General features: G+C 38.5%; 2 protein-coding genes across 2 annotated transcripts in view; one reads left to right on the top strand and one right to left on the bottom strand.

Moving 5' to 3' along the window:
- The window catches only part of LOC134659000 (hepatoma-derived growth factor-related protein 2), a 30,837-nt gene extending 18,882 nt beyond the window's left edge, over positions 1-11,955 (top strand). The window contains exons 15-19 of the mRNA XM_063514607.1: positions 1,563-1,744; positions 6,290-6,416; positions 8,813-8,917; positions 9,772-10,400; positions 11,827-11,955. Coding sequence (XP_063370677.1) covers positions 1,563-1,744; positions 6,290-6,416; positions 8,813-8,917; positions 9,772-10,400; positions 11,827-11,883 — 1,100 coding nt within the window. The 3' untranslated portion in view covers positions 11,884-11,955. The remainder of the gene's footprint in view (positions 1-1,562; positions 1,745-6,289; positions 6,417-8,812; positions 8,918-9,771; positions 10,401-11,826) is intronic.
- A 7,360-nt stretch (positions 11,956-19,315) lies between these two features.
- Positions 19,316-21,973, bottom strand: LOC134659125 (translation machinery-associated protein 7 homolog). The gene is made up of 3 exons (XM_063514735.1): positions 21,867-21,973; positions 20,460-20,582; positions 19,316-19,481 (listed from the first exon to the last, which is right to left on the bottom strand). Exons 2-3 carry the CDS (start codon positions 20,580-20,582, stop codon positions 19,410-19,412), a joined length of 195 nt encoding a protein of 64 aa, XP_063370805.1. The 5' UTR covers positions 21,867-21,973; the 3' UTR covers positions 19,316-19,409.
- Between the last annotated feature and the right edge of the window lie 5,048 nt (positions 21,974-27,021).

Raw genomic sequence — 27,021 nt, 5'->3', positions numbered from 1 at the left:
CGTCAGTCATTTCATTACAATTTTCTGATTTTCAGTCCGTCCCCTTCACTGAACCACATTGACATTTATGCGGGTTAAAAAAAAATTCTAAACAAAAAACCACTACAAAGATCTCTAGTTAAAAGTAGGTAATAATAGTTTAAGTCTTGTTATTGGATAAGTCTTATCTTAATTTTACAGTTTGCAATTTATCAGAAATAAGTACTTTTTTAACAGTTAGAAAAACAAAAAACCGACATTATTATTGGAAGTATGTTAAAAATCGTTTTGCAGGACTATTTTTACTACAAATGAATATTACAATGTGTTAAATTACGAATTAGTGAATATTACAATGTGTTAAATTACGAATATTAAACAAAAGGTATTGTTTCCTTTATGCAGTGCTTACACCTGTTTACTGCTAATAGACCCTACTTAAGTAACGGGAACACACCCGTTTAAAAAGCAAATTTATCATTCTATTTATATGGTTCAAATTCATGAAACAACCCATTTGGAGATAACACGTTTTGTTATCTCCAAAGAAAAGACCACCCTGATTGTTCTCAGAATGAGCTGTCACATAAATTTGAACCTTAATACTATCACGATAGTTGCTTTTTAAACGACATGGTTACTTTGGCACGTGCTGAAGACCGCTCTTAAAAGAAACAAAGGCTTTTGTTTAACAGATTAGGGCTCGAGCCCAAAAAATTCATCTGAGATAATTCATACTATAAGGGCATTTATTTGTGTGATTAACACATATATTTGTTCCTGAGTCTTGGGTGTTTTCTATGTATTTGTATATTATATATATTGTTGTCTGAGTACCCACAACACAAGCCTTCTTGGGCTTACTGTGGGACTTAAAGTCTATTTTTTTATTCCGTAGACTAAAATAACATTTCATAGTATGAACATCATCTGTCATTTCATACTATGAAATGTCATTTTAGTCTACCGAATAAAAAAATAGACTTTAGTCAATCTGTGTAAGAAAGTCCTATAATATTTATTTATTGACTTTGATTTTACCGCATCATTTCAGAGAAAGGGTCATCTTGCACAGAGAAGTACTTATATTGGCACTAGAGTCTGTTCGGAAAGAGAAGAGTCGTGGAGTGTATTGAGCCCCATACATTTTACGACTCTTTTCTTTCCGCACAGATTCTACTTTGAAAAAATCTCGTATTTCACACTTCTACTCGAAGTTGAACATACACATTTTTCTTTTGATTGACAGAACAAGATACGAGTTTTTGTAAGGTGCCATACCTCAAAAGGAAACACGGAACCCTTATAGGATCACTCGTGCGTCTGTCTGTCCGAAAAACGAACTGTCTATCTAATACCTTTAAACGAGCAATTCTTGTATATTTATTTATTTATTTGGGGATCTCGGAAACGGCTCTAACGAGTTCGATGAAATTTGCTATATGGGGGTTTTCGGGGGCGAAAAATCGATCTAGCTAGCTATCGATCGATCTAGCTTTTCCGCACAAAGCTCGGTCTCCCGGATATTAGTTATTAATCGTAGCAACTTAAACATTGTCATTACAGTTCCATTTTAATTACAGAGCTGGACCTAGCCGCCCTGATGCTGCTCAAGCACCCGACCTGCATGGAGACGGTCAAGCGCATGCGCGTGTACGTCGGCAACGCGCCCTCCTGGGAGATGAGCGAGGCCGAAGCCCTCACCTTCAGCAAGCAGGCGCACCGCATCCGCAACAAGGCCGACGCACTCTTCATCACCATGAGAGTAAGTTACATTAGGTCGAGCACCCGACCTGCATGGAGACGGTGAAGCGTGAGTACGTCGGCAACGCGCCCTCCTGGGAGATGAGCGAGGCCGAGGCCCCTTCAGCAAGCAGGCGCACCGCATCCGCAACAAGGCCGACGCGCTCTTCATCACCATGAGAGTAAGTTACATTGGGTCTAGCACCCGACCTGCATGGAGACAGTCAAGCGCGTGTACGTCGGCAACGCGCCCTCCTGGGAGATGAGCGAGGCCGAAGCCCTCACCTTCAGCAAGCAGGCGCACCGCATCCGCAACAAGGCCGACGCACTCTTCATCACCATGAGAGTGAGTTACATTAGGTCCAGCACCCGACATGCATGGAGACAGTAGAGCGCGTGTTCGTCGGCAACGCGCCCTCCTGGGAGATGAGCGAGGCCGAAGCCCTCACCTTCAGCAAGCAGGCGCACCGCATCCGCAACAAGGCCGACGCGCTCTTCATCACCATGAGAGTAGGTTACATTAGGTCGAGCACCCGACCTGCATGGAGACAGTAGAGCGCGTGTACGTCGGCAACGCGCCCTCCTGGGAGATGAGCGAGGCCGAAGCCCTCACCTTCAGCAAGCAGGCGCACCGCATCCGCAACAAGGCCGACGCACTCTTCATCACCATGAGAGTGAGTTACATTAGGTCCAGCACCCGACATGCATGGAGACAGTAGAGCGCGTGTTCGTCGGCAACGCGCCCTCCTGGGAGATGAGCGAGGCCGAAGCCCTCACCTTCAGCAAGCAGGCGCACCGCATCCGCAACAAGGCCGACGCACTCTTCATCACCATGAGAGTGAGTTACATTAGGTCGAGCACCCGACCTGCATGGAGACAGTCAAGCGAGTGTACGTCGGCAACGCGCCCTCCTGGGAGATGAGCGAGGCCGAGGCCCCTTCAGCAAGCAGGCGCACCGCATCCGCAACAAGGCCGACGCACTCTTCATCACCATGAGAGTGAGTTACATTAGGTCGAGCACCCGACCTGCATGGAGACAGACAAGCGTGTATACGTGGGCAACGCGCCCTCCTGGGAGATGAGCGAGGCCGAAGCCCTCACCTTCAGCAAGCAGGCGCACCGCATCCGCAACAAGGCCGACGCACTCTTCATCACCATGAGAGTAAGTTACATTAGGTCCAGCACCCGACCTGCATGGAGACAGTCAAGCGAGTGTACGTCGGCAACGCGCCCTCCTGGGAGATGAGCGAGGCCGAGGCCCCTTCAGCAAGCAGGCGCACCGCATCCGCAACAAGGCCGACGCACTCTTCATCACCATGAGAGTAAGTTACATTAGGTCGAGCACCCGACCTGCATGGAGACAGACAAGCGTGTATACGTGGGCAACGCGCCCTCCTGGGAGATGAGCGAGGCCGAAGCCCTCACCTTCAGCAAGCAGGCGCACCGCATCCGCAACAAGGCCGACGCACTCTTCATCACCATGAGAGTAAGTTACATTGGGTCTAGCACCCGACCTGCATGGAGACAGTCAAGCGAGTGTACGTCGGCAACGCGCCCTCCTGGGAGATGAGCGAGGCCGAGGCCCTCACCTTCAGCAAGCAGGCGCACCGCATCCGCAACAAGGCCGACGCACTCTTCATCACCATGAGAGTAAGTTACATTAGGTCGAGCACCCGACCTGCATGGAGACAGACAAGCGTGTATACGTGGGCAACGCGCCCTCCTGGGAGATGAGCGAGGCCGAAGCCCTCACCTTCAGCAAGCAGGCGCACCGCATCCGCAACAAGGCCGACGCGCTCTTCATCACCATGAGAGTGAGTTACATTAGGTCCAGCACCCGACATGCATGGAGACAGTAGAGCGTGTGTACGTGGGCAACGCGCCCTCCTGGGAGATGAGCGAGGCCGAGGCCCCTTCAGCAAGCAGGCGCACCGCATCCGCAACAAGGCCGACGCACTCTTCATCACCATGAGAGTGAGTTACATTAGGTCCAGCACCCGACCTGCATGGAGACAGTAGAGCTAGTGTTCGTCGGCAACGCGCCCTCCTGGTAGATGAGCGAGGCCGAGGCCCCTTCAGCAAGCAGGCGCACCGCATCCGCAACAAGGCCGACGCACTCTTCATCACCATGAGAGTGAGTTACATTAGGTCTAGCACCCGACCTGCATGGAGACAGACAAGCGTGTGTACGTCGGCAACGCGCCCTCCTGGGAGATGAGCGAGGCCGAGGCCCTTCAGCAAGCAGGCGCACCGCATCCGCAACAAGGCCGACGCGCTCTTCATCACCATGAGAGTGAGTTACATTAGGTCTAGCACCCGACCTGCATGGAGACAGTCGAGCGTGTGTACGTGGGCAACGCGCCCTCCTGGGAGATGAGCGAGGCCGAGGCCCCTTCAGCAAGCAGGCGCACCGCATCCGCAACAAGGCCGACGCGCTCTTCATCACCATGAGAGTATGTATAAACGGCAACACTCCTAACTGTAGGTACATTGGTGAACCTTATTACAAAAGGCATAAGGTCCACCGATACAGTTAACAGTGTGGGCGATGGAACTTACTATGAAATAAATTAGGGCGCCCGCTAGATAAAACCCGCCGCATGCGTCCGCGCTCATACCATTTTTCGTTAACCCGTTCCGTGCACCCGCGCCAGTTTTGGAACTATTTATAATCAATAAATACAAAAAGCGGCCAAGTGCGAGTCGGACTCGCCCATGAAGGGTTCCGTATTTAGGCGATTTATGACGTATAAAAAAAAACTACTTACTAGATCTCGTTCAAACCAATTTTCGGTGGAAGTTTACATGGTAATGTACATCATATATTTTTTTTAGTTTTATCATTCTCTTATTTTAGAAATTACAGGGGGGGGACACATTTTACCACTTTGGAAGTGTCTCTCGCGCAAACTATTCAGTTTAGAAAAAAATGATATTAGAAACCTCAATATCATTTTTGAAGACCTATCCATAGATACCCCACACGTATGGGTTTGATGAAAAAAATTTTTTTGAGTTTCAGTTCGAAGTATGGGGAACCCCAAAAATTTATTGTTTTTTTTTTCTATTTTTGTATGAAAATCTTAATGCGGTTCACAGAATACATCTACTTACCAAGTTTCAACAGTATAGTTCGTATAGTTTCGGAGAAAAGTGGCTGTGACATACGGACGGACAGACAGACAGACATGACGAATCTATAAGGGTTCCGTTTTTTGCCATTTGGCTACGGAACCCTAAAAACAAAACTGCTTTTGGGTTTCAATATTTTTTTTATTAAATTTCCCGTATAAAAAAAGGTAAACAATCTGGACGTGTCTTTTTATTGAAAAATAAGCCACGTCAAATATGTAACAATTATGAATCTAATACGATTATTTACATTATGTTGCTTTCATAAATTATAGTTACTGATTTTTAAAAAGCGTTTATCAATTAAAAGACACGTCAAGGTCGCGTAGTCTTTTTCCAATACCAAAAAAAAATAACTATAGTTGGTCAAACCAATTTGTCAGTAAATAGGAACAATAAAAACTATACTCATCCTTTTCTTTTTGGTGCTAGTACTAGTGTAAGTCAAAGCTATAGCTGGTCAACCAAATCATGTCACTAAAAAAGGCGCGAAATTCAAATTTTCTATGGGACGATATCCCTTCGCGCCTACATTTTTCGAATTTGCTGCCTTTTTCTACTGACAAGATTTGGTTGACTAATTATAGTATGATTCTTTCAGTCTATGTATGAAATGAGACAGCCCTTTGACACACTATACAGGCTGGCGCATTTAGATCGGTCAGTATGGGAAAATCTGAAACTATAAGACATACGACGATCTCTTCTTAGGAACCATGTCATCGATTTTAGTAACAAGAAAAACTGCATTCATACATTTAAATTTTTTTTATGTAAAATGTATTGAAAAAAATGGTGGCCATTTCGAAAACATACTAAAATAAATTAAAGGATATGAAAACAATGCATTTTATTCATTTCAGACATCATGTTTCATAGTAACATTTACTGCTTAAGACCTACACAATCGATATCTAAATAGAAATAATTTTAGATTTTTTTTTTCAAAACGTCCGGGTTCGATTCCCGAGCTGAGTACACATTTTTTTTAAATGTATGAATGCAGTTTTTCTTGTTACTAAAATCGATGACATGGTTCCTAAGAAGAGATCGTCGTATGTCTTATAGTTTCAGATTTTCCCATACTGACCGATCTAAATGGGCCACATTGTATAACCATAGAGAAAAAAATACATAGAGTGCTCACTCCATACATCAGTTTTAGTACCAAAAAGACTATTAGCATCTAGTATTGAGTAGCGGAACTATCAGTACTGCTACTTGACAATAGATGTAGCACCGACCGGAAAGTCTTATGCTGTTGAGATAAGACTTTCCGGTCGGTGCTACATCTATTGTCAAGTAGCAGTACTGATAGTTCCACTACTCGATACTAGATGTAGACACTGAAATTAATAGTCTGAACTGATGTATGGAGTGAGCACTCTTGTCTTACTTATTTCTCTATGGTATAACCAAAGTTTTATGTTTCCAGGACTTGTTTCACGTGCCTGAGGGCGTGTCGTTCTGGGAGCTATTCAACGAGCGCGTGGCGCAATTCAAGGCGGCCACCGAAAACCTGCACGCGGACAAACTGCTAGAAATGGTGCACGAGCCTATCGGTAATACATTAATTTTTTAGGGTTCCGTACCTCAAAAGGAAAAAAGCGGCCAAGTGCGAGTCGAACTCGCCCATGAAGGGTTCCGTATTTAGGCGATTTATGACGTATTAAAAAAAAACTACTTGCTAGATCTCGTTCAAACCAATTTTCGGTGGAAGTTTACATGGTAATGTACATCATATATTTTTTTTAGTTTTATCATTCTCTTATTTTAGAAGTTAGGGGGGGGGGGGACACACATTTTACCACTTTGGAAGTGTCTCTCGCGCAAACTATTCAGTTTAGAAAAAAATGATATTAGGAACCTCAATATCATTTTTGAAGACCTATCCATAGATACCCCACACGTATGGGTTTGATGAAAAAAAAATTTTGAGTTTCAGTTCGAAGTATGGGGAACCCCAAAAATTAATTGTTTTTTTTTCTATTTTTGTGTGAAAATCTTAATGCGGTTCACAGAATACATCTACTTACCAAGTTTCAACAGTATAGTTCTTATAGTTTCGGAGAAAAGTGGTTGTGACATACGGACGGACAGACAGACGGACAGACAGACATGACGAATCTATAAGGGTTCCGTTTTTTGCCATTTGGCTACGGAACCCTAAAAACGGAACCCTTATAGGAAAATACACAAAATAGTTTTTTCACACCATCTATTCCGGTGGTTCGTAACCTGGGGGTAATTAACTAATTACCCCCGTGTGGGGAAAAACTGGTATTTTACGGGGGTAATAAGCTAACCTAATTTAACAATACACAAACGTACACGTTTTATTTTTTATTACCATTGGGAGGAGGGGTAAAATCAGGTTCCCTAGTTAGTCATAGGGGTGACCGGACTGAAAAGGTTAGGAACCACTGACCTATTCGGAAAAGAGCTTTTTCTTCCCTGCTAGGAGGGATCAAAGTGGCACTTTTCCTCCCTGCTAGGCGGGATCAAAGTGGCACTTTTCTGTTCTAGCACACTATTTTTACATATTTATTTTTTTAGCTTAAATAATCTGTTTAAGCGTCAGATTGTGTCAACACTAAGATTTTTTTATTTTCCTCATAGTTGATGTGAAAAGCAGTATGTGTCACACGGTATCAAAATTATTTCGTCTTGGGCGTTAACACTTGAATCCCTCATTACGCTCAGGATTCTACTTTAGAATCCATCGCTTCATTCAGGATTCAACGTACGCCCTTGACGGAAATATATCATTTCGATCCCTTGTAACACAAACTACTACTTACCTATAGATGACAGGAAAACCTATTAGAAATGTGCAGTCAACCCTTGGAACGCGAGTCCGACTCGCACTTGGCCGGTTTTTTAGGGTTCCGTACCCAAAGGGTAAAAACGGGACCCTATTACTAAGACTCCGCTGTCCGTCCGTCCGTCCGTCCGTCTGTCGCCAGGCTGTATCTCACGAACCGTGATAGCTAGACAGTTGAAATTTTCACAGATGATGTATTTCTGTTGCCGCTATAACAACAAATACTAAAAACAGAATAAAATAAAGATTTAACTGGGGCTCCCATACAACAAACGTGATTTTTGACCGAAGTTAAGCAACGTCGGGCGGGGTCAGTACTTGGATGGGTGACCGTTTTTTTGCTTGTTTTTTTTTGCTTTTTTTGTTGATGGTGCGGAACCCTCCGTGCGCGAGTCCGACTCGCACTTGGCCGGTTTTTTTCTACACCCTTTTATGTCGCCGGCCAGTAGACTCGCTACCTCAAATAAGTTAGTATAGCATGAAGGCGGAATACTAAACATGCATAAAGTTCAATTTCAGTTTTGACACTTCGGTGTTAGTGAGCTTTTGTGTTTGACACGGCGTCGAAAAGGTTAAAATAATCGCCATTCCCTACTAATGAATGAAATAAATTTCTTCTTACTCTTGCTAAGTGAGATACTGTTAATAGGCTACATGACTATTTTTTTTTTATGGTATCAATCGATCGTGTTTGTTTTTAGGATCAAATGTCTATATGGGACCCATTGCATTAAAGTAACACAAACGTCAGAAATTGTAGTCAAAGTCCGACAGTCGCACTTCACTCGCGAAACGCCCTATACAAAACGGACAGAGGCCGTGACGTCATCGCCCATCTTGTAGTATGGACAAAACAAGAAAATTGCGTTTTTGTCGGTGAAATATTGCGTTTATGTATATAGTTGCTATACAATATTTTTTTGGATGAAATGTAAGGAATCGAATGGTACCGTTACTTTTTTCGTTTTTGGAAGTTAAAAAAAACTTAAATTTTGAAACTTTCATGTCCTGTAATTTTGTAATTTTTCAATATTTTATTTTAATATCCACATTATTGTGATAAATTGCCCGTTTGCTATCTATTTTACTAGATTTTGTTATAAAATTCAACATGTGTCATCATCCCTATTTCAGAGCTGTCCCAGCCCATCGCTCACACCATGAAGGCGGCGGTGGACGCGGCCAACGACCAGGAGGCCGAGTCAGACGACGCTGACAAGAAGAAGAAACCCACTCCAGGTCCGTTTTGCAGAAATTATTAAACCCCGACGAAAAATGAGGGGTGTTATGTTTGACACCAATGTATACGTATGTACTCTCCAACGGATGGACCGATTTCGATGCGGTTTTTAGGGTTCCGTACCCAAAGGGTAAAAAACTAGACCCTATTACTTAGACTTCGCTGTCCGTCCGTCCGTCTGTCACCAGGCTGTATCTCATGAACCGCGATAGCTAGACAGTTGAAATTTTCACAAATGATGTATCTCTGTTGCCGCTACAACAACAAATACTAATAATAAAATAAATATTTAAGGGGGCTCCCATACAACAAAGACGATTTTTTTGCTCTATTTTTTGTTGATGGTGCGGAGCCCTCCATGTCCCTCGAGTCCGACTCGCACTTGGCCGGTTTTTTTTTTACGTGAAAGCGAGTTTCCTTGCGATGGTTTACTTCAGTCAACTTCAGTACTTTTTGTACCGAGACTGACTGAAATAGCAAGACACGTTCGTACGTTTCCATAAAAAAAATAAAAATTCGAAAGAAAATAACTATGCACTACATCTGTACCACGTCAGGCGTGGTTCACTCCGCGATTTCGTCGCATCGCTACAAGTACATGCGGCCCACACCAATTCTGGTGTCTAGCCATAGTAGTTGCCGCGCACCGCTACGGAACGGACGTCTGCTCGCGCTTGCGCCACCTGGCGGTCATATCTGTCATAATAGACGCGTTTTGTTAGCGAGTGAATCTTCTGTACGTAGTACTATTATTTATTCTGTGACCACGTTTACTTCAAAGTTATGTTTCAATTGAAAATCAGCTTTATCTGTTATATGACTACACATAATTAACAAACACAATTTTTCACAGCTAAAGGCAAAAAGCCTAACAGCACTCCATTGAAACAACCCCTCAAGCGCGGCCGAAAACCGGCACAAGAAGAGAAAGAGAAGGAAAAACAAGAGAATAACGCAGAAGAGACAGACACCAACAAACCTAATGAAAACGACAAAGGTGACTCGGAGGAGCCGAAGGAAAATAATGAAAATGAAAAAGCAAATGAAGCGGAAAAGGCAAACGATGACGCGGCTGATAAAGAAGTGGAGAAAGTCAATGAAAACTCTGAGAATCATGATAAAGAGGATGAGGAAAAAGGCGAAGGCGACAGCGAAAAGGCGAAAGATGATACAAAGAAGGAATCTAATAAAGAGAAAGGTGATGTAAGTAAAACAAATGACAATGATGACAAAACAAAAGATGATGACAAAACAGAACTTGAGAGCGACAAGGATGAAAGTAAAAAATCTAAGGAGAGCGAGAAAAATAGCGATAAGTCTAAAGATAATAAAAATAAAGAGAAAGGTAAGGAGGAAGCTAAGAATGGGAAGGATAAGGGTCCAAAGGGGGACAAGAGGAAAGAGAAAGGGAGTGAGAAGGAACAATCGGTGGAGAAAGAGAAGGTAGATGTGGACGAGCCCAGGGCCAAGCGGTCGAGAGAGGTGAGTATTTCATGCGTTTAACATTATAGGGCGATACGTCTGGCGTAAAGGCCTATTTTTACGAGCTTTTATTTAACTTGCAGTGTACCTACAGTGTGTTTGACAAGAGCGTGACCAGAGTTCATGTATATTTTAAGGATGTGGCACAGAAGAAAAAGTACTAGCTGAATAGAATGTTCTTTTTCCATGAATCTAGTATAACTGGATTGGGCATGAGTGGTGGGGATAACTGACAGAACGGGATAGTCTTATGTATCTTTCAGTAGGAGTAGCAGCGAAAGCGCTATTATTGTTTGTCCTTGTCACAGTCTCACATCTTGTTTTATTCCCCACCGTAAATTGACTACTGTGATTGGTCGACTTCATTTGTTGCCCACCATAACAAATAAATTCAACCAATCATAGCGGCGCAATGCGACGCTATGATTGGTCGAATTTATATATTTTGTCCCTCACGGAGGCACGCGTAGACCACTTCTATAGGATGCTACCTTCTATGTCTTTTTCCTACAATGCTTCGTTAAAAATAATAAAAATCTTTTGACAGTTTCCCACCTAAACTTCAATAAAAAAAGAATGTCGCTTACGATTCACGTTATTATGAGGCAGTGTTCTTCTGTATGTACCCGAAAGGGCCCAAAATATTACGAAACCAAGCTGATTGCATATAAATAAAGCATGGGTGAAACATTATATGGAGTATAAAAATGTTTACGATTTACCAGAACACGTGAAAAAATAAAAAAGACCTCCTCCACATAGGATTTAAAACGGGTCTTGCAGATGTTTTCAAAAAATTCACTTCTATCATTGCGTTCTGGGCCTTCTGAGCAAGAAAACTAAAGAAAAAAGGTTTGAAGATATCTCTAGATACAATCAAAAGGCGTTTGAATGAAAATGGTTTAAAATATCGCAATACAAGTTTTACCGGCCACGCTCTTATCGTACATAGTGTATGTATGTAGTTATGTTTGTACGGGTCAAATCTTGCAAGTGAATTTTGACCCACTTCCCGACTTCACTCAAAAAGGCCCGCAACACTACAACACGGATCCCTTTGTTTGACATTATGATTGAAACTCATAATGTAATGATTGTCAGAGTCATAATTCTGAAACCGTTAACTTTTCAGGAATATCCTAAGGTTAGATAGGTTAGGTTTGTTGTATGGCAATCCTGAAAACTTACGTGTTTCTGAGAAAAATCTAATTATGACTAACGAAAATGCGGATAAACAATAATCTTTCGACTTTCGACAGAAGGTTAAAAGCCAAAGGTTAAAGCGCCATCGCTCGACCACCATACCTTTGGCCTACTGTCGAGTAGATGGCGTTAATTTCAATATTCAACAAATTAACACATCATTGAGAGAATAAGAATCAAAGTCAAATGGCGTTCTAATAATGAAATGTAATTTAATTTTCAGAGCAAGAAGACTGAGCCACCGCCGCGGTCGCCGGCCAAAAGGAAGTCCCGGTCCTAAGCCGCTTACAACTTTAGCGGAATTATTCTCACCACCCCGGTGGCCACTTGACACCTCTTGCACAAACACCACTGTGTCACTTAATCCCATAGACTAAGGAATCCTCCAGACTGAGCATAGTAACGCTACCCCCTCTGCCACAAAACGGTAGTTTTACTCCATCTTCGAGTCAAAGTGTCTTTGTGTGACGTCCGTGTCTTTGAACGGACCAATCACGGCACGGGACTCGCTCGCCTCGTCCCCCGCACCCCAGTATTTTTGGCAGCATCGGCTTCATGAAATAATTGCTCTAAACTCCGTCTAGAGGATGTCTTGTCTTTAATCCGGAACTACATAATACATGTTAAGGCCAGTCCAGACGGGACCATTTTCGACCTGATTTCTGATTCTGATTAAATTGTCTGATCAAGTCAAATAGTGTGTACGCAAAAAATAAATTGGCTCGCCAGTCCAAATTTAAGAAATCAGCATCCCTAGCACATGATTGGCGCGACAGTATCTCGCGGCGAGATAGACTACCCGTCTTTTTCTAACTATGTTAATAAAAGACTATCTCCCCGCGAGATACTGTCGCACCAATCATGTGCTAGCCCGGCAGTTTAAGATTTTGACCGATCAAATAGAGATGCGAATTCAAGGAGGCATTTTTTTTTTCATTAGGAGCGCTCGAATGTCCCATAAATCTAAAATTGGTGATTTAATTGTGTACGTGTGGACGCTAGATGAGATTGATGGCAATTTATTTTCTGATCCAATCGGTCAATTTGATCATCCCGTCTGGAAGGGCCTTTACAGTCGCCATCAGACAGAATAAGAGTGTTTAATGAAATCACGACATTTTCTTATGATAAACTACAAATTGTGTATCTTTATATTCTTTATGGAGAATTTGACTGATTTCATCTCAAAATTATTCAATACACATGGTTTTTAATCACAACGTGTACAGGGATCAAAATATTGAACACTTTGGGTTCGTGCAAATGGTGTACGTGAAACTAAAATTATGTAAAAATTAGATTTCTTATTGCTGAAACGTAATGAAACTAATGAAATTTATCAGTAAAATTATGCTGTTCATCAAGCTATATATAAAATTGTAAGTCTGGCTTTATTCTAGTTTTTGTTATTTTTAAGGCCAGTTCACACCAGCTGCATGTGCGCGCGATAAAATGTTGGAGCTGTCATAGAGAAATATAGTAAGAATAGAGTGCATCAGTTTTGGTACCAAAAAGACTATTATTTTCGTAGTTGACATCTAACATCGAATAGCCGAATTATCAGTACCGCTACTTGATACTAGATGTCACGTGTGTCGCGACTCACGAAAATTGTATTGAACAATAATTTACACAAGTAATATTAAAGCAGGAGTTGAAAATAGAGTTGCGGCTAATCCGGTTATATTATTAGCTGAAAATTGTTGAGCATTAAACTTTTGGGTCGGTGCAACATCTATTGTCAAATAGCAGTACTGACAATTCCGCTACTCGATGCTAGATGTCGACTTTGAGAATAATAGTCTTTTTGGTACCAAAACTGACTTTTTTCTTTATGGAGCTGTGTACGCACACGCCACGCAAGCGGTGTGCCGCCTCTCATACTGATCAGTATATTACAACGAGCACGTTGACGCACACGCATCCGGTATGCATAGGCCTTTCGTTTGACGCACACGTCTGAAATAAAATTGTATTTAAGTGACATTATAAAAGGCGCTGCCACATTTTGTGACAATGGCAACTGATCAACATTTTTATGACTACTATATTATTAGTTGACGTGCAATAAGGCCGAAGCGTACATTTGTAAGCAGCTTTTTACTGTTTAGATCTATACAAATAACACCAAGTTCCTCTTACAATTATTATTGGATAGAACCACAGACAAGACATCCTCTAGACTGAGCATAGTAACGCTACCCCCTCTGCCACTATATACGGTAGTTTTACTCCATCTTCGAGTCATAGTGTCAGAATCCCGTGCCGTGATTGGTCCGTGTCTTTGAACGGACCAATCACGGCACGGGACTCGCTCACCTCGTCCCCCGCACCCCAGTATTTTTGGCAGCATCGGTTTCATGAAATAATTGCTTTAAACTCCGTCTAGAGGATTCCTAGTCTATGCTCTATGGATAGAACCTATCATGAATTCATGGTGCGACAATGGTAATGTTGTAGTAAAAATAAATATTTAATTATATTGAAAAATACAGAAAATACTCGCATCTTATTTTCTGGAATACTTGGATTTGTAAAAGTATCACAGTATTCCTTTACAATGTATTACAATATTTTTTACCGCGTCACTCATACATTTTTTCTCTACCTACCATTTTAATTAACTATTCCGAACAAGTATAATTTAGTGTTAAATTGAACATGTTCTAGAAGTACACAAAATAAATGTTAGCAGACAATTTTATTATAGATATAAGACATTGTGACGAAACTTGACTTTATAATGGAAAACTTCTGACTCAAGATGTATTGAATACGTATCAACATAGATGAAACAGTAATCAAATTAATTTGAGTAATACTTGTAGCCATCAGATATATCGGAGTGGCCGAAGCGCTCACAAATATCTGAATACGCCTCTATTGTTAACGTGGAGTGCGTGTTCAGATATTTGTGACGTTATCTATGAGGTACCTTATTGTCGATGGCGCTTACGCCTTTGTTAACGATCATCCGATATAAATACAATGCCGCGCGACGCTGTGCGGCGTAAGCACCATCGACAATAAGGTCCCTTTTCATAGATAATGCCCCATTTTTGAGTATCTCTGCCGTTGCGATATATCTGATTGCTACTGTACAACTCTGTCAGCTCAAAACTAATTTATATCAAGCATTTACGACTGCGAGCGATACTACATTTTTAGGGCTCCGTATTTTATAATAAATTCACGGTTTTGGTAAGCTTTGGTAGCTCAGTTGGCTCATACATACATAATTCATCTCAGTATCACATAAAATGCATGTTGTAAATATTCTATGTAATTTACTCAATTTTGAGTATATGTTTTTAAACGGTAATACATTATGTACTGTTTTTTGATTTTTGGGACCAGTCCTTTCACGAATTTTCACAGATATACTCAAGTACACACCTTTTCAAGCGTCCATTGGCTACTGTGTTTGCTAATTATGAGACAGGACGCTTATGACATCGTTTATAGTTCGTTTTTTTTAGCATTAGAAAGAACTTGAAAGAAGGTAAGCGATCTTGACATGTCTTTTAAACGAAAAACGCTTTTTAAAAATCAGTAACTATTACTTATGAAAGCAGAAGAATATAAATGATCATATTAGATGTTTTTCAATTAAAAGACACATCAAGATTGTTTACCTTATTTCTATTGCTAAAAAAACGAACTATAGAAAATGTCGGGACTGTTAACAAAAACCAATCTAATAATAGGTTAGTTTGTAAAAGTTCTAGTAAACTAATAAGTTAGATGTTTCCAAGCCTGATTTGAACCGGAATAAGGATTTAATCTGAGATTAAATATAAATCTTGAAATAAAAACTTATTCTTTTTGTCGAATTAAAACTATGTAGGACGGATCACGCATACTGGATGTGTCACATTTTATATAAATTTAAGTCTTTGATTTTTTTATAAACAAATAATTATACTGATTTAAGTCCATTTACAAGTGTGTAATAGCGGATTCTTGATGTCAAGAATATATGATTTCCAATATATATTGTGTTCGTTTATTTTTAACTGCCTTTTCTTATTTCAATTACACTAAGGCTACCTGTCCAGTTGAGCAGTAAGCGAGATTAAAAATCCACCAATGGAATTGTATAAACTTTCCGCTCGTCTTTGCTATTGGTGGATTTTTATTCACGCTCACCGCTTCGCTGCCTCGCTCCGCTCCAGTGGACAGGCTGCCTAATTGGGCCTAATGGCCAATAAAGGGGCCCACTGATTTACCAGCCCGCCGGACGATATCGGCCTGTCAGTTAAACCAAAAGGTGACAGTTCCGAACAACTGACAGGCCGAAATCGTCCGGCGAACTGGTAATCAGTGGGCCCCCTTAAATAAAATGCAAATTTACGCAATAAAATTATATTTAATAAATATTACAACACTATCAAACTCTAATGTCTACGTTTCTTTCTTCTATTCTCCGCAGGGTAGGTGGCAAGGATCTTTTTATGGCATTCATCGCCGTCGCCCTTATCTGAAACGTAATGGGTTTCATTAACTCTTGATAGGTTTCAAGTACCTCACCAGAATGTTTTTAGCAACTAGTGCCTTTTGAATCCTTCGTTACGCTCAAGGCTTAAATCAAAATTACTCTCTTACGCTGGTAATTTTTAACAAGCAGAAACGTTTGCGAACGATGCTATTAAGCTTAGAATAAACTTAAAAGTGGTAAAATTACTGTCTTGGTTGAGACTTGAACTCACGGCCTCTGGATCGATACTCCAGCGCTCTGCCATCTGAGCCACCAAGACCTCATCCATAGCCAGCAATCCACCACTCCACTTATAAATTTATTCTAAGCTTAATCACCTACATATTTTGCTGTTACATTTTGAGCAAATAACAATTAAAAGCAAGTTTGAATGTCTTGCTTCGAAGTCTACTTACACTTCATATAATCAACATCATCTTCTGGAGCGCGAAACAACAGTTCTGCACCTGAGTCTTGAGCCCCAGAGGTCATTAGACCAGAGGACACACATTTCTTATTCCCCATACTAAACAGATTATTTAGTACTATGGGGGCATATTGGCCCCTGAACATGTCCAAATACCGTTCACCTTCTGGTATTACGTGGTGTTCAGGGCTCCGCTGCACGTAGCAACATGTGTATCTATATTTGCTATATTTTATGTAGTCTGCCGGATTTGCCTCATTTTTGCGTGAATTTGATATACCAACGTAATCTTTAGGTATTTTTACCGCGCTATTTTGCGTTTTATTTTCGTAGATAGTAATTTTATCGAATTTTGTGATTATTCCAGCTTTCGACGCTTCATCTTCTGTTATAAATTCAAAATCTGATGATTCGTAATCAGAATCAGAATTTATGTCTTTTTCTTCAGATATTTCTGCTGCTTCTAAATTGTTGTTAGATTCGACTTCCAACTCTACTGGGATTTCATATGGTACAATATTATTAATCTCATATTTCTGATCGAGACTTGTAGTGTTACTGTTACGATTTTCAACACCAGTGCTATCTTTATCAAGATAGAAAAGAAATTCGTCTAAATCAATTACTTCGTTTGTCACATTCGTATTATCAGTTTTATCTATTTCTTCTAAATGACTGTTTTCTAAGTATTTAGTTGCTATAATACTACCTACGTTAAATTCATCAAAACTATCTAAAGCCTCATTCGAAACTATTTGTTCAAACTTTTCATGTTGATTTGTATTACCAATGTCGTTTGTTTCACTTTCATCTTTACAATAATTACCAAAGCAGTTTGTTGCTAAAATGTCTTGGAATTCTTCCAAATCGATTACTATTTCATTTGTTTCATCTTTGAAGTAATCGCTTTCCAAGCATTTAGCTGCTAAAATACTTTCAAATTCTTCTATAACGTGATTTGTAATTCTGTCGTTAGTCTTATTAATATCATTGTTTTGTTCATTAATGTTAGTAATAGTACAATCATTTATTTTATCTTTATTTTCTATATCTGTACTATGGTTACCAAGGCATCTAGGCACTAAAATACTTTCTAGTTCGTTTACGTTAGTCATGTTTTCATGTGGATTTTTAAGATTGTTACTTATTCCATTACTTTTTATGTCCATTGCTAAATTTCTTTCGTCCATAGCTTCGCACATTTTGTCTAGGACCTCATTTAAAGGTCCCTGCGTGCTTTTTTGTGAGTCAGAAAGAAAATATAGGTTTAGGTCTATCAGCTCCTCGAAATCAGTCATGTCGTCCATTTTAGCTGCCAGTAGGCATCAACTACTCAATGATGGCCTGAAAAATACTAGGTATAGGTATAAAATAGAAATTGCTTCACAAAATATACAGGTTAAGTAGGTAGTTACATACAAATACCTATGTGGATAGGCTGCAGCCACTGCATTAAATATTATTTTAATGATAGTATGTAAGGTAAAATTGAACTTTCTGCAATAAGTTACTAATCAATAATATAACTGTGCTAGGTACCAGGTATTGTTATTTCTGAATCAAAACCTAAAACTGATGGTTAACTTAAGTAAACATTAATAACTACTTGTAGTACACATACGCACCTTTCAACGAAGACAAACTTGGAAAGTAATGAATGATTTGCTGCACTGCTAAAATAGTTATTTTCGATACAAGTGCGAAAAAGAGGAAATTCGAAACGAGTGGCGATAAATTAAAACACGACCGAAGGGAGTGTTTTAAATCGACACGAGTTGCGAATTACCTATTCGCACGTGTATCGAACAACGTTTTACAGTACATATGGCACTTTAAAGTTTCGACATACGCACTAAAAGTGCTATTTTACGCACTAGTGCGGAAAAGTAGCCCCATATGTACTGTAAAATAATAAGTAGTTTACAAGCAAGAATTATTAGCGTTTAGCACTTTGCACACATTCGGCTTGGCTTTTTGGCGCGGTTTTTTCTTTTTAAATGCGCTGTCAATGTCAAACCATAGACAAACGTCAATTAGCCAAAAATCATCAAAAAATAAAGTCTGGTAAAGCTGTGTCCAGACGAGAAAATTTTTCGCCAATCTGATGTTGTCCGATCAAATCAGGACGTGCCAATTTGGCTTGCCGATTATGACCGATAAAATGGAGTGCGGACGCTAGAATACCAATTTGTGACGCTAGTATTTTCGTTTTGGAGCATACTAGTCGTAAACGTAAACGAAAATACTAGTCGTTTTGGAGCATTTTGTTTAACAGGGCTCAAATATCACCATAAATCTTAAATTGGTGATTGACGCCAATTATTTTCCTGATCAAGTCGGTCGATTTGCCCAGCCCGTCTGGACACAGCTTAAGCCATTTACGTAAAATAAGTAGAAAAAAGCGGCAAATTAAAAAAAAAAGTGGTTGCCCTCCTTTGAATTTCGCGCCTTTTTCTACTGACAAAGTGGGTTTGCCAGAGTATATGCAAATGCAAATCATGGGCAATTGGACAGTAAAATAAAATGTACATATTGGTATTCACATGTTTATTACGTTTTAAATGCAAATGTAACACTTATATGAGGAAATTACCATTTTCAACCTTGTTGGGGCAGTGTTAATTTTTAATTAGATATAATAAATGTTAGTTATACAATGTAAACTGCCTATTATTACACAAGAAAAAAATATTTTTAAGTAAAATGCTAATGTGTGAAAACACTACTGCCAGACAAGATGCACATTAATAAAGAAAGATTGTGAAACCCGTTATTACATTACCTCAAAAATAATGTAGCAAAAGGTTTTAAATGTATACATTTTACGGAAGATCTTTAATAGTTCTTACATAAGAATTTATTACAGCCTATAACTTAAACAGTAGTTCAACATTGAGTTGTGTCACTTCTTGCCAGATTTCTTTATTCCACCTTGTGCGAGGGGACCTTTTTGGGTTGCCTTTGCTTTCGCATCCTGTAATTGAAATTTTTTTTTTAATTTAATTAAAGTTACCATTTTTTAGGGTTGCATACCCAAAGGGTAAAAACGGGAGCCTATTATCTTTGCTATTAAATAAATAAATAAATAAATATTATAGGACATTTTTACACAAATTGACTAAGCCCCACAGTAAGCTCAAGAAGGCTTGTGTTGTGGGTACTCAGACAACGATAGATATAATATACAAATACTTAAATACATAGAAAACAACCATGACTCAGGAACAAATATCTGTGCTCATCACACAAATAAATGCCCTTACTGGGATTCGAACCCAGGACCGCGGCTTCACAGGCAGGGTCACTACCGACTAGGCCAGACCGGTCGTCAAACTATTACTAAGACTCCACTGTCTATCTGTCTATCACATATAATGAACCGTGATACCTAGAGTTTGTTCGGAAAGAGAAGAGTTGTGGAATGTATTGGGCTCCATACATTTCACGACTCTTCTCTTTCCGCACAGACTCTAGACAGTTGAAATTTTCACAGGTGATGTATTTCTGTTGCCGCTATAACAACAAATACTAAAAATTATAGATAATGGTACAGAACCCTTAATGCGCAAGTGTGACCCGCACTTGACCGTATTTTTTAAAGAGACTGGTTGTATATTCTACAACTGCTTACAGAAAATACTTGATTTAACTCATTGCAACCCAGCCAAACAAGACATCCGCGCCAGGCCACAAATATTTCCTCATATAAAGCTGTAGTATCACGATCCCGACTATTGGGTCCTCCGGCCTGGGAACGAAATCATAAAGTACCCGATAGTCAGGTTTTCGGCACTGAATGTGTTAACCTCTAACCGCCCAGACGTCAAAACTTGGTAATCAAAATGCAATTTTGACTTGTCAAAACAAAGATTCAAATTAGAACGGAACAGGAGACCTTTTTATAGGTCTCTGGGCAGCTAGGGTTAAGTGAAAGCCAGTAATATCAACTAACGGCCAGAGCCTTCTGCTGCTCCTTGAGCTTGGCCTTGTGGGCCAGGTCGTCGTCGTCCAGCTCCTTGGACTCCTTCTTGGGCGCCTTCAGAGGCTTCTTTTTACCACCTTCACGGCCAGACATCTGTGAGGAAAACGAGTCACTTTTATTAATCATATGTTTCATATAGTCAAGGAACATATATCCGAAAATCACATCTGTTTGTATCCGGGGCTAGCCGCTGCCACCTTTCTAAGATCCTATTATTTTTCGATGCACGGCCTTAAGTTGGCTACTTACAACAATGATTAAACTGAGCAGTCTGTTTTCACAGTTACACTGAAAAAGTGTATGGAATTTACATTGAGTATGAAATATTCTGCAATAAATCACCTCTCTTACATCTGATAAAACTGTGCAAATAGACTTGATTTTAAAGGCACTGAATTACAAGAATAAAAAAAATTAAACAGTTTTCTTTTAACTTTATAATGAGCACTGAAAGATAAACATAAACATATGTATGTTAAACATACATCTTCACAATCCATAATAAATGTGTTTTAAACTTAAAATGTCTACCAATAGGTAAAGCTAAAATAACACTGAAAATGAAACTAAAATGTAACTGCATCATATAGATTTTGAAAACAATACATCATATGCATAACATTGCAAAATCTAGAACTATTAGTACAATAATTAAGTTAAAAGACTAGTCTTTAACACTTAAAGTAAAATCTATGAATGTGACAATTATTTTTGTGTCTGACCTTCCTGTAGCCTTGATGGTAATTTAGATGATTTTCACTACAACCTTGCTAAAATGTGCTAATCGGTCATCTGACAAAATTTGTTCTGGCAAAAAGCACAGTTACTTACCGTATAAAAACGTGATTCTAATAGATACTTCCGTGAGTCTTGTACTACAGTAAAACCCGCTTAAGAAGATTCGGAAGAGATCTAGAACGCATTTAATGTGGGAAAGCATATTAAAAAAAAGATGTTTGAAAACATGTTGAAAGAACAAGTGTAAATGTGTGTAAGATACACAGTCACCAAAATCTCATCTAAATATTGGTTTTCACTCATAGATAATCATCCTAAACTTCCTAGATATATCTATTATTAATTAAAATATATTTCTTAAAGATTATAATATATGAAAGATGTATGAAAGTATTTTTAAATGTAGTGGCCAATCGTCCACTCATAATGTAAAAATACGTCATAAACTTCTATATCGCACTCGGCTTTAAACAAAGAACTATTCTTCTAGTTCTCAGCTCTGAACAAGTGCTTTTTAAAGTCGAAAAGACCAATTATAAAATAAATCATACCTAACCTCAACTACTAATTTATATCGAAATAAGGTGGCAGTATGAACGTTATACAAGCGCAACCATTCTTATAATATGCAGTACTTACGTTGGGAATGTATCAAATAAAAAATAGAATATGCACTAACGAAGATTGTTAGCTAAATACAATAATTGATAAAGATCGCCACAACACAGTGCGCATTTGCAACTTCAATTTTCATCAAATCTCACATTAGCTTTTTTTAAAGATGTCATAGACAAGGAAAAGGCTGTTTGAGCAACTATAATAACGCCGTATCACCGTATTAAAGTCTGTCAAGCCATTTCCGTCAGTAGAAAAAAAGCGGCAAATTTAAAAAATGTAGGCGTTAGCGTAGAGTTAAATTTGGTGTTTGCGTCCGCACGTCCTGATTAGATCAGACAATTTAATCAGATGGGCAAAAAATTGTCTTCGTCTGGACACGCCTTAATGCTAAGGAAATAAAGTCGCCCTTGTAAGCAATATAGCTGGTCAAGCAAATCTTGTCAGTAAAAAAGGCGCGAAATCCAAATTTTCTATGGGACGATATCCCTTCGCGCCTACATTTATCAAATTTGCCACCTTTTTCTATTGACAAGATCTGCTTGACCAAGTATAATTATAAGTATCGGTAGGTAATTCGTGATATTTTTAATTAGGGATTTTAAGTTTTAACATAATAATATTTTTATGTGTCACGAGAAATTGCAATACCGTTTAAAACTGCATAAATTATATTTGTTCATTTCATAAGGCTTTATTTATGTTGCAAGCGCATGCTATATATGTGCCTTTGTAAAACAACATACATACAGGATGATTCACGAGACGTGAGAAGGAACATATATAGTCCGTCAACCAAATCTTGTCAGTAGCAATGTAAAGCAAACTAAAGTAGGGCAACACTCAAAGAGCAGTATTGCGCTAAGAAAAGCAGCAATGTACATCGAACCATAAGATTTTTTTTTCCGCTGAGCGCGCCCTGCGTACGTCAATTCAAATTGTCACTCGCGGTTTATTGAAAAAAATTGAAACATGGACGGACAATTTAAAAGCGATGTTAAAACAATGTTAATCAAAATGATGAACAAATTTGAAGATATCAAAAACAACTCTCTATCGTAGTGCTTATATTCTCTTTGTTCCCTATGTCTTCTAAGTTTACTAAAATAAAATCATATCAAAATGCACATAATTAGATAGTGCATATATTTGTTATTTACAATATAATATGCCACTTGTTAATGTAAATTAGTGTACTGTTCTGAATGAATATGACATACCTGTGTAATTTTTTTGATTGGTATATATTGTACAATATACATATTAAAAATAAAACAACTGATATTTGGGTGTTTATTTAATTTAAAGGTAAATAAGATAAGGGGCACTTTTCGACTTGGTTGCGTTGTACACGTATATAAACCGCCATAGGTAAGTATTGTCTGAAGAGATACTTTCTACTACGAACGCCTTATATTGGGCAAGATTTAATCCTGCAACAAACATGTATGGATTAGGTAGATATTGCGAAAGAACGGCGATATAATCAAGGCTCTTAATACTGTTTAAAAGGTTTACCTTTGTAAATAGTCACAACTGATTGCTGAAAATATTAGACATGTGGGCCTATGGACGGTTTCCAGGACACAATTTATGGTCTTGTTGGATAGATTTAGGCATACGTTTTCATTTTATTTATGCCTTTTAACCCTAAAACAAAAAAACTGAACATAATCTTAAAAGTTCGAAAGAGTTCTTGCAGTACTTGTCATAACCTCCATTTTTAGTAATGTTTACCATCAACGAGCATGATTGTAGGTACATTGTAGGCCCCTTAGCTTTGCTTATTCTTATTTAATGTATTGGTATTTAATGGTGACAGCAGAAATATCTCTTGAAACAGAAACGATTCAGAATGAAAACCATAAATTTATTATTTTTAAAGATGAAGCCTAAGCCACCTGTCACCGTAGCCTCACAAACACAGACACATTTTATGTACGATTTACAATGAGGAACCAAAGGCCTGTGGCCACGTCGATAAAGGGATATCGATAAACTATACGACCTTTTTACAATTTAAATTTTATTTGAAACGATTTAAACTACCTAAAATGAACAGATAACCATTATAACTTAACTCTATATTACAGTGTGTTAATTCAAAACGGGCGATAAATTAAACCAGATATAGAATTTATCCTTGTAAACATTAATTTAGAAGTTTTTTTAAAGTTATTCTTAATTATGACCCCGTTATAATTATTTGAATTATTGTCTAAAGGAGGTCACATATATAAAAGTTACATTAAAACCAAATAAAATATGTTTTTCGCAATAATTGAGTTTATTATTATTTTATAAAATATTAATTATCCATTAGCATTTCCAGGGTGTTTATTTTTAGTGAAGATATCGAAGCTTCAATTAATCGCTATTCCGTTCCGCTGTGTAGAGAGTATCGATATATTATAACATGATTAAAATCGATAAGTCTACATCCCTAAAAACGTGCAATAAACCCACACATACACATTTTAACGCACACATACAAAGCTTGCCCACCACCAAAATGGCTACGGTTTGACGGATAAATTTTGTACTGAGAAATGACAACGTTGGGGCCTTGGCATAGATATAATATTTTTAAAGATAGAGTCTAAGCCATCTGTCACCGTAGCCTCACACACACAGACAAATGTTATGTACGTTTAACAATGAGGAACCAGAGGCATGTGGCCACGACGATAAAGTGATATCGATAAACTATACGGCCTTTTTACAATTTAAATTTTACTTGAAAGGATTTAAACTACCTAAAATGAACAGATAACCATAATAAAATAACTCTATATACACATACAGCGTGTAAATCCAAAACGAGCGATAAGTTAAACCAGATATAGAATTTATCCTTGTAAACATTAATTTAGAAGTTTTTTTAAGTTATTCTTAATTATGACCCCGTTATAATTATTTGAATTATTGTCTAAACTAAAGGATGCATGGAACGCCACATCTATAAAAGTTACATTAAAAGCAAATAAAATATGTTTTTCGCCATGAATCTAGTATTAAACTGGATTGGGCATGAGTGGTGGGGATAACTGACAGAACGGGATAGACTTGTGTATCATTCAGTATAGGAGTAGCAGCGAAAGCGCTATTATTGTTTGTCCTTGTCACAGTCTCACATTTTTTTTTATTCCCCACCGTAAATTATAGCCTGACCAGTAATATATGATAATTGTCAAGAGGGCGCTGTTATTCTCATGTATAGGGTGACAATTCAGTGTAGTATGAAAAAATTAGTTCCAGTGAAATTCCGCAACATGGCGCACCCTCAATAGATCCTAGTTCACCTATAGCATGGATGATTGGTCGAATTTGTTTGTTTCCCACCATAACAAATAAATTCGACCAATCATAGCGTCGCATTGCGTATGTTTTGTCCCTCACGGAGGCACGCGTAGACCACTTCTATAGGATGCTACCATCTATGGTTTTTCGCAATAATTAAGTTTATTATTATTTTATAAAATATGTATTAATTATCCATTAGCATTTCCAGGGTGTTTATTTTTAGTGAAGATATCGAAGCTTCAATTAATCCCTATTTCGTTCCGCTGTGTAGAGAATATCGATATATAACATGATTAAAATCGAAGTCCACATCCCTAAAAACGTGCAATAAACTCACACATACACAATTTAACGCACACATACAAAGCTTGCCCACCACCAAAATGGCTACGGTTTGACGGATAAATTTTGTACTGAGAAATGCATAGATTTATTATTTTTAAAGATGAAGCCTAAGCCACCTGTCACCGTAGCCTCACAAACACAGACACATTTTATGTACGATTTACAATGAGGAACCAAAGGCCTGTGGCCACGTCGATAAAGGGATATCGATAAACTATACGACCTTTTTACAATTTAAATTTTATTTGAAACGATTTAAACTACCTAAAATGAACAGATAACCATTATAACTTAACTCTATATTACAGTGTGTTAATTCAAAACGGGCGATAAATTAAACCAGATATAGAATTTATCCTTGTAAACATTAATTTAGAAGTTTTTTTAAAGTTATTCTTAATTATGACCCCGTTATAATTATTTGAATTATTGTCTAAAGGAGGTCACATATATAAAAGTTACATTAAAACCAAATAAAATATGTTTTTCGCAATAATTGAGTTTATTATTATTTTATAAAATATTAATTATCCATTAGCATTTCCAGGGTGTTTATTTTTAGTGAAGATATCGAAGCTTCAATTAATCGCTATTCCGTTCCGCTGTGTAGAGAGTATCGATATATTATAACATGATTAAAATCGATAAGTCTACATCCCTAAAAACGTGCAATAAACCCACACATACACATTTTAACGCACACATACAAAGCTTGCCCACCACCAAAATGGCTACGGTTTGACGGATAAATTTTGTACTGAGAAATGACAACGTTGGGGCCTTGGAGAAATGAGAACGTTGGGGCCTTGATGAAAACCAAATGAAAACAAATAAGGTGACGGCTGTCATTTACGATCCACATTCCACAGATAAAACACTGATGACACGCGTTTTGGAATTATTTGAACACAGTGTTGCTAACCCGCGATTTTTCAAATTTGCCGCCTTTTACTACTGACAAGATTTGGTTGACGGACTTTATATATATATACCTACCTGGATCGTTCACCATCGCATTGAAGTGAAATAATCACACCTTTTTCCCGTTTTTTAACTTGTTTTGTAAGGACAAATTTAATTATCTGCAAGCATGGTCACGCTAAAACGTTTAATTATTGATCTAATTAATATAGTCCGTCAACCAAATCTTGTCAGTAGCAATGTAAAGCAAACTAAAGTAGGGCAACACTCAAAGAGCAGTATTGCGCTAAGAAAAGCAGCAATGTACATCGAACCAAAAGATTTTTTTTTCCGCTGAGCGCGCCCTGCGTACGTCAATTCAAATTGTCACTCGCGGTTTATTGAAAAAATTTGAAACGGACGGACAATTTAAAAGCGATGTTAAAACAATGTTAATCAAAATGATGAACAAATTTGAAGATATCAAAAACAACTCCCTATCGTAGTGCTTATATTCTCTTTGTTCCCTATCTATGTCTTCTAAGTTTACTAAAATAAAATCATATCAAAATGCAGATAATTAGATAGTGCATATATTTGTTATTTACAATATAATATGCCACTTGTTAAT

The sequence above is a fragment of the Cydia amplana genome, chromosome 24 (assembly GCF_948474715.1).
Source record: "Cydia amplana chromosome 24, ilCydAmpl1.1, whole genome shotgun sequence".
Classification (NCBI taxonomy): Eukaryota; Metazoa; Arthropoda; class Insecta; order Lepidoptera; family Tortricidae; genus Cydia; species Cydia amplana.
The sequence above is the reverse complement of the archived record's forward strand: the minus strand, read 5'-3'. Positions and strand labels throughout refer to the sequence as shown.

Coding starts and splice junctions, on each gene's coding strand:
- LOC134659125 (XM_063514735.1), bottom strand. CDS start 20,582: ATGTCTGGCCGTGAAGGTGGTAAAAAGAAGCCTCTGAAGGCGCCCAAG. Junction 19,482..20,459: donor AGCAGCAGAAGGCTCTGGCC/GTTAGTTGATAT, acceptor TTTCAATTACAG/GATGCGAAAGCAAAGGCAAC.